This window comes from Tupaia chinensis, unplaced genomic scaffold (genome assembly GCF_000334495.1).
Source record: "Tupaia chinensis unplaced genomic scaffold, TupChi_1.0 Scaffold000544_1, whole genome shotgun sequence".
Lineage (NCBI taxonomy): Eukaryota > Metazoa > Chordata > Mammalia > Scandentia > Tupaiidae > Tupaia > Tupaia belangeri.
The window spans coordinates 3,088,920-3,097,959 of NW_006160056.1; the positions used below are offsets into that span (position 1 = coordinate 3,088,920).

Here is a 9,040-nt window from a genome sequence, read left to right on the forward strand (position 1 = left end):
CACAGTCTGCTGCCTAAAGCAAACCCAAGCACATTGTTTTCATAAACAAAGCACACAAACAAAAACGTAAGCGTAAAACCCCACTCTCATCTACGTAAGTGTGAAGTCCGAACTGGTCATTTGCTATGATTTAGACCTTGCATTTGCAAGTACTATTTCACAGGTAAATAAAGTGCACATATCCATTTATACCCCATCTCAAAGTATCTATCTATTCTTTACCCTTTCTTTTAGAAACCCCTTTCCCACATTTCTGTCTTTATTTAAAGCTCTGTTCAAATGTTAATACCTCACATTATACATAACCCAAAATATTTCCCCTTCTTTTGAACTGCTATTGTACTTTACTATCAGTTATTTAATTTTGTCCCCCACTAGAAGGATACAAAGGAAAACTTACTCAAAAGTCCAAATAGTAAGATAGACAAAAGCAAATTTGTAGTAGTTTAATTATGGTTGGGGGGGGAGAGCTAGGAGTTCCACCCCAAGAAAACCATCTCCAAAATATCAAAGATTCATACATCCTTTGACATTTAAATAGCAAGTTTGAAAACAAATTTCTACAAATTGTCTAATTTGCTTCAGTGTAGCCTCTAGTTAATTATGACCTTGGGTAAATTACTTAATTTTGCTCAGACCCAAGTATAAACCCTCACAGAGCTGCTATGAAGATGAAATGAGACTATGTAGCTAGAGCAGTTACTAATGATACAAGGCCGATAATATCATACCCTCTGCATCCTTCAGTGCCAAATTTACTGGAAACATTAAACACATGTATCAAATAAATAAACCATTTATTATGTACTAATTATTGTAGTGGAGCTTGAACAGTAGGGGAGGTAAGTAGAGAAACAGGTTTCAGAATAAAGATCCATTTGTCATTACATGCACAACACAGCACACAACTGTAAAAAAGGGCAAATTTCAGATAATTTAGAAGAATAGTTTTTTAAACTTTCACTTTCCCCTCAATGATCCTATAGTATATCACATCTTCCAATTAATAATATTTAACGACAACCAAGTAGTAGTATTAAACACTATTTGAATCGCAATTGCTTACTGCTTGCCCATTCCAAAGAACCCATGGAATAGCCAATTAATTCATTTTTCAAAGTTTTACTGTTTAATACCCTGGATTATAACTCTGTGTAGTACTCCCTTTCAAGCACCACTATTTTTTTTTAGGAGTAGTATTATTTCTCTTTATTTATTTATTTTTAATTTTGCTACAGGGCTCAAGAGCTCACCAGAGAGAGACAGAAGGAAAGTGAGAAAACAAGTCACCAGGTCCAGGACTCAAACTGCAGTCAACCATGTAGGAATCCAGTGCCCTAACCACCATACAACCTGCTGGCCCCTAAAGTACCAGTATTTTGCTTGGGGAGATTATTCATTCTGGCTTGTATGAATTCCTGAACAATGCATGCTTATTGTTTTTATTTTTGCTTATTTAAGAGAAGATTGACGTTATATGTCTTTATACTTTATATGTATAATCATGCTATTGTTTAAAGTACCACTGGAAAGACATTAAAATATTTATCAGAAACAGTTGAAATTCTAAGTAAATACCAAATACCTTCCAAAGTCCAAACAACAAAGTACAACAATAGAGAAGAGACTAATGTCTTTTCAATACCAACTTTCTGTCAAACAATGTTAGCAACTTTAGATACAGCATTGTCATGAAATGAATGTCTGTAACCCCCATTCATATGTTAAAACCCTCACTGCCAACATGCTGGTATTTGGAGAATGGGACTTCTGGAAAGTAATGAATGTTGCCTGAGGTCCAGAGGATGGGGCCTCAAGATAGAAGGATTAAGTGTCCTTATAAGGACAGATACTAGAGTGCTTGCTGGTTTCCCCCCAAAATTTTGAAATTCATGTATACTGTTTTCCTAATATGCAGTTTTCTCAAACTTTCTTAACATCTGTCATCATATTTAATTAAAAATATATATAAACAAGCACAACTCATATACAAATTCAGGAATGGCACTAAAAAACAATTTTAACAGTGGCTACCTATCACTGGGCCATAAAAGGCAACCTTCTTCAAGTGAGGAAGAGAGTCCTCACCAGAAACCGAAATCTGAAGACAGCTTGATCTTGGACTTTCCAGCCTCCAGTACCATGAGGAAATAAATCTGTTTTTAAGCCATCTGGTGTATGGCAATTTGTTATGGCAGCCCAAACAGACTATTACAATTGTGTGATCTGTGTGACTCTCATAGGCCTTTTGACCCAAAATTATCTATGTAGAAACTGAGGTTTAAGAAGGCAACTGTAGAAGAAAAACACAACAATTAATCTCAAAGAAATCAATCCAAATCAAATTGATGCAATTTCACTTTTCATCTATCAGGTCACCAATGACTTAAATCTTAAATTTTTGCCAGAGGATTGCGCACTCACCAGAGAGAAACAGAGAGAGAGAGAGAGAGAGAGAGAAGAAAAAAGATAGAGAGAGAGAGAGAAGAAAAAAGGAAAGGGTAAGTGAGAAAGGAGTCCCTTAGGAAGATGGTCAAACCGCAATCCCTTCTCCTCCATTTCTCTCTCCTTTTGGGATTCTGGGCATGTATACAGAGGCACCTGCTCTGTTTTTTAGGCTGCCAGGTCCAGCACTCAAACCCAAGTCCACCATGTGCAATCGAGCTGTCTTAACCACCACACCACTGGCTAACCTAACTTACATGTTTAATATTTAATGTAAGCAAGGTTCCAAAGGAAGGGGCGAGCTGTAGATGGAACTGTAAATTGGTATAATCCATCTCAAAGGCAATTTGAAAATGTATGGCAAAATTTTAAAGGTTCCTGATCCTATTAACAGATGAAATATCAGAGTCCAATAAGAACAAGAAGGACATTTCTGTGGAGGGACAGCATCATGTAGCTCATGTGTCAAAGCCTGGATGGGATGAAGAACTCATCCATACTAGAGTGAGGTGATGAAGAGTGCTGAGCCCTTGTGGACTGAGGAGAGCAAATGAGTGAGCACAGAGTGGAGCACACTGGTTAGGGAAGGAATGACCCAATAGATTAAATAGTGGGTCATCGGAGAAGTCACGACATGTTTTTCTATGCAAAAATGTGTCATGACTTTTCTGACCACCCAATATTTAAGATAATAGAAGGCAGATTTCTCACCTGCATATCTATCAATAAGGAAACAGACTTTTGGGGGCCAGCTGGTGGCATGGTGGTTAAGGTGTGGACTCCTACATGGCTTACTGTGGTTCCAGTCCCAGACCCTAGGCTTGAAACTCATGACAGGCCTATGTGCTTGCATGTAAGAGTCCCCAGGGGAGAATGGAGGAGAATGGATTGTGGCATGGCCATGCCCCTGGGGATGGTGTCTCACTTTCCCTATCTGTCTCTGTCTCTTTCCAGACCATACGAACCCTATGGTAAAAACCTAAAGAAATAAAAATTTAAAAATAAGGGAACAGACTATTGAACCTATAGTATACAACTGTGTATGAGGCAGGGGTTATTTTTGTTTGTTTAATTTGGTATAGGGTACATGCACTCATCAGAGAAAGGGAGAGAAGTGGGAAAGCACCCCCTAGGAGAGATGATCAAGCAGTAATCCCTTCTCCTCCATTCTCCTCTCAGGATTTTGGGCACACACACACACACACACCTAGTGTACTTTTCAAGTTGTGGGGTGTGGGACTTGAACTGCTCAATTGGCCATGAGAGACCCAACCACCCAACCACCAAACCACCTGGCTGGCCAAGTCAGTGATTTGAAATTAATGTGAAAACATGTGTAAGATATATTAAATAACACAAAGTAAATTAGTATATGTAGCATGGTCCTCTGTGTATATATGACAGGACTTCAAAAGATTTGTGTAAAATGCAATTAAAGGGGCCAGCAGGTGGCATGATGGTTAAAGGTGCTGGACTCCCACATGGTCAACTGTGGTTCAAGTCCCAGACCTAGTGGCGTGCTTTCTCACTTTCTTTCTCTCTCTGATAGAACTAGAAAATAATATGCAATTTTCCCAAACTTTCTGAAGCTCTCTCATAATTATTAATACAGAGTATATACAAACAAGCACAATTCATATATAAATTCTGGAAGGGTACTATAAAAAAGTTTAACAGTGCTTACCTATCACTGGGACATGAAAAACTTTTTTGAGTTGAGGTAAGGAGAAATAAAGCTTTCACTTTTCAATTTACAATCTTTTTTAGGCTTATATTTTTATCAAAAGTAGTTACTTATATAACTTTCCTACATAAACTACTATAAAAATATTTTAAAGACATAACTAGCACAAGTTGACAAAGTGAAAGTTTAAAAATGATAGATCTGAACAGAAAACTTCTACTATGTGATCCCAGATTCATTACGTTTATTCCATCCTGGGATTCAAAAACATTCTTTTTAAAGTACAATTACCACTAGCAGATATTCAGAGAGCCTAATGGTCATGCAACAATAAAACCAAATACTTTGCAAGGATGACCACACCCAGAGAGCATCCTGAGTATACCAGGCATGCACATGTGCCCATGATCCAGAGCAGGCTGAGGATAGATCGCATCAAGACCCTATTGGAGGTGCTGTCTCTTTGTCTCTCTTTCCCTTTTTTCCCTCCTTCCTTTACTCTCCCTCCCTCACAGAAGAAAAATAAAAAAAATAAAAAAACTTGAAAAAAATGGACATTCAACAGGTGCTATGACATTCATTATATTTTTTCTTAAAAACGTTTAGTACCATGAATCCTTCACTTCTTTCTACCACCATGTAGCTAATTTAAATGTCTGATGTTATTATTTATACACCTACTATACTACATTTAATAACAGTAAATGGCAAAGCCCTTTCGGCATTATATAAATTGACTAGTTCAGTATCCGACAATATTAGGTATATTTACCTTCACAATTTAAAATTCGATGGAGCTGTTCTGTTAACTGTTTAGCACAGTTGGTATACAATGTTCATGTAAGTATTTCTCATTGACATTTTTTGTAGGATGATTCTTCCTTCCTTGTCTATGTGTTACTTAATATATCTTACAAACTTTTCCACTAAATTCTGGTAGGTTTTTCACAATCCCTCCTGTCAAGTGAATGTGACATACAAAAACACTCACTTTTTAAAAAACCACAGTAAGACTACTTTGTTAGACACAGGCAAGAGTATCTCAGTTATCCCAGGATGCTGGCAACTTCAGGAGATCACCACTATGTTGTCTGTCTCAACTGACTCATATCAATAACAGTGGCTTATCCAAGAATTTTGGGGGTGGGGGAAAGTACTGAGAGGTGGGTAGTATTCTGTTCCTGATTTCTTCAGCCTTATAATGGTTTCACTGGTTACAGAAAAATTATATTCAGTACAACAGCACTCCCTTACAAATATAATACTACTGCTTCTGAAGGCAAACTGAATTTCATTTTAAATGTTCTTTAAAAAGCTCTCCCCCAAAACAAACAAACCTCTTAGTTCTTACACAGGAAGAAGAGAATAAAACAATTCAAAGGAATATTTGTTTTCTTCCCACTTTTACTCTTTCACTAATTTTCAGAGAAAGGAAATTAATGAAAATGTTTAAATGCTTTTAATGTCTGATATGAAAAAGTATTTGCAGTTTCAAATTAATTGCAGAATTCTTTAGCCTTAAAGTATTGATCTAACTGCATGATTCTGGACAAGTTCTACTTTCTATAGACCTTTTTAAGGGGATCTCTGGCTCTGAAATTATAACATGTCAGACTCAAAACTTACATTAAAATCAATCATGGCCAGGATTTTGAATGTCTTCCCCTTAATAAAGCCTATTTTCAATCAATTTAAATAATAAGAAGTTGGAGAAAGCATTTCACATAGAACCTAAACAAGATTTTCTTTCTTAACAGTTTCTGCTTAATGAACAGTAGGTTACATACCCAACTGGAATAACTGTGTAATGTATTTTAAGAGATTCACAGACTAATTAATGGGGAAAAGGGGGGAATAGATGGTAATGAACCTGTGAGGTGTGTTGCTCTGCAAGGTTGATGCATATGGGATGGTTCTGTGTTTACATGTGGAGACCTCTGTGAGTATGCTGGGCATAGGTGTGTCACTGTCCAGGGATGGTTAAGAGTAGGGATTAATCACAACATTAAAGCTCCTCATTGGAGGTGCTTGTCTCTCACACACCCTCAGGGAAGAAATAAACTTAAAAAACAAATAAAAGTAGTAGTTTTCTTTGTACCTTCAGAGAATTGCTCCAGATGCTATACTCTCACAGTAAAGAGTCATTCAGAAGAAACAATGAGGCCTCTATAAAACATATTACCTTGGGACCAGTAGATGGCATAGTGTTTATGTTGCTGGACTCCCACTTAGTCAACTGCAGTTAGAGTCCTGGACCCCGGTGGCTTAAAACTCACACTGGGTGCATGTGTACGCATACCTAAAATCCCCAGAATGAAGGACAAGGTTTGTGGTGTGGACAGCCCCCTGGGGGGGAGGGGGAGGGTTCTCCCTTTCTGTCCTCTGGAGATCTCCCTCTTTAAAAAAAAAAAGAGGCCACTGTTTTAAAGTAGTCCTTTTCAACTTCAGTGTGCATACAAATCTTGGAAAAGTCCAGACCGACCCTGTTCTAGGTTAAGGAATGAGATGCAGAGTTTCTAAAACGCTCCCATAGTAATGCCAAGAGTGCTAGACCTGAGTCACAGTAAACCATGATTAGGTCAAAACATGAAAGAAACAAATAGCACCAAAGAAAAAAAAATTATTTGGTGATATTTTTGCAGGTTCTTTTGTTTTTGTCATTTACCAGCACAGTTTCCATCAGTAAGTATTAAGTGGGCTCACTCAGTGGGTTAATTTTGTATGTAGCAAAGTCTCATTAACCCACATTAAGGAAAACCCATCTGAATCATAAGTCTGAGTAGAAACGAACAGAAACCTGAACAAAATAAAGGTATCTCAAATGCTGTTTATCATTTTAAAATGGGAAGTTTCCTGAATGAATTAGGTTCTACAGATTCAAAATAAAGACAACAAATAATAAATAAGGAGACCAATAAATACTGAGTTCGTCAATCCTAATAAACCAGTCTGTTCTGAGTCATTTGTCTTCAAAAATTTTTTTTATTATTTTTTTTAACTTTACTGAGGTTTTACTAGGTAATTACCAATACTTTGAACAATGTAAATGTAAGACAAGGACAAATGACATACTCTGTGAAAACTGATGAAATAAAAGTTGAAATAAAAAAAATTAGGTGCATCATCAGGTACACAGCTCTAGATCCTTTTTAAGCAATCTATCCTCATGTATTTTAAATGCAGGTTAATTCATTTGACAATTTATTGATCACCTACTGCATGTCGGACACTTTGCTAAAAATCAGGGATAAAGTTTGGATTGAAGAGTCACTAGAACTTTCAGATGATGGATTGACCACTTAATGGCAAGGATTTTTTTTTTTTTAATCTCCAGGCCTAAGTTTCCTCAGACCAGTGTGATAATAAGACTATGTAATGTATCACTTTTTGGCTTTTTGGCTAAGATCAAGTGAAGATTGTACAATACAAACATAGTGCCTAACACTGTGCCTTACATATAACTTAAAAATTAATAAATGCTATTTGAAATAGAAGTTTGAGTAAGACATAGATCTTGTCCTCAATAAGACAGCTGTCTACTGCACAGCTCTGTGTTGAATGACTATGAACCAACCTGAAAGTTGAGTAAAGAAAAACATGAATGAACTGATAAATCCACAACAAAAACAAAAAACTAACAACCCCCACAATATATAATGAACTCCAGAAATGAAAAGAAATGTGTTTTGGGTTAGTTTATGAGCTTATGTAATATGCAAAGTAATGTCCTCTTCCACTAAACAAAATAATAGAGTACACTATAAATAAATAAAACAAATGTTCCAGCTATGTGGTTTTATACACACTGGGCTGAAGATGGGGTATACAACTTAGGACAATTTCAGCGAAGCAGTAGTTCCTTGACATGATAGATTGTATGCCATTAAGCACAATTCTTTCTCTACCACCTTCAGCAAGGGCACCCAGTAATAATCCCTTTTTCTTAAAAGTATTTATCGGTTCTCTCATAACAACTAGCCAATCATGCAGCCACTTCTGAAAACCTAACTGGCAACAGTGACCCACAAACAGAAGCAGTAATGTTAAAATTAAGAGCTTTGGTGTCTATGAGGTCAAGTGTCCCAAGTTCGGTTCCATCACTTCCGGTCAGTTATGATATGCTGGGCGTTTCTTAACCTTTCCAAGCTTCAGTTTCTTTATACGAAAAATGTCGATACCGGTACCTACTTCCTACGTTTCTAAAAACGTAGTATGTAAACTAAAGCAAACCACACTCAGACAAGTTTCTGAAAGCAAATGCCATCTGTTTGCTATTACCTCTGATGAGAAAAGTAAACTTCTTTAGTTTTGAACCTTAGAACAATGTAAAAGATTAGGGTCTTACAAAACTGTAAACTTAACGTTAGTTCGATGTTCAATAACCAAAAATACTGGAGGATAGGCGTAAGGTAGAAATGTGTATTCAACACCCACCACCTGATCTTCCCCATCCTACTTAACAGAGGTGGTATTTGACGTGTTAGAAGTAACCAGCATTGAAATAACTAAGAACAACTTAATCCTATGATGGTTTAAGGGGGGAAGAAGGATGGTTAAATCCAGGAAAAGGTGTATGAAGGGAGGCTATGTAATCACGAAGGAGTTGGTGGGTAACCCCGCTGAAGAGTTAAGGGCCAACCATTCTAGCCTGGAGGCTAGAGGCCAGGGTAACTTGGCTCCTCCCCGTGGGGAAGCAAAAGCCATTAGGCCTACCGGGTGAGTCTCACCACGATACTTCGAACCCAATGCCAGTGTCAGCAACTCCAGTGCCCGCCGCAGGGGTCCAAAAACTCCCGCAGGCGCCCCAGATCCGAGGGCCAGCGCCATCTCCACCCAGAGGCCTGAGTCACCGCCCAGACGTCAGGGGCCCTGCCGGTTACCTTCGGCAGGAAACTCCTCGAACTCGTCGTC

General features: G+C 37.7%; 1 protein-coding gene across 1 annotated transcript in view; it reads right to left on the reverse strand.

Annotated features, from left to right (window-relative positions):
• Nucleotides 1-9,040, reverse strand: part of SEM1 (SEM1 26S proteasome subunit) — a 34,498-nt gene that overhangs the window by 23,419 nt on the left and 2,039 nt on the right. Inside the window, exon 2 of the mRNA XM_006157515.3 lies at nt 9,010-9,038. Within this exon, the coding sequence (XP_006157577.1) occupies nt 9,010-9,038 (29 nt within the window). The remainder of the gene's footprint in view (nt 1-9,009; nt 9,039-9,040) is intronic.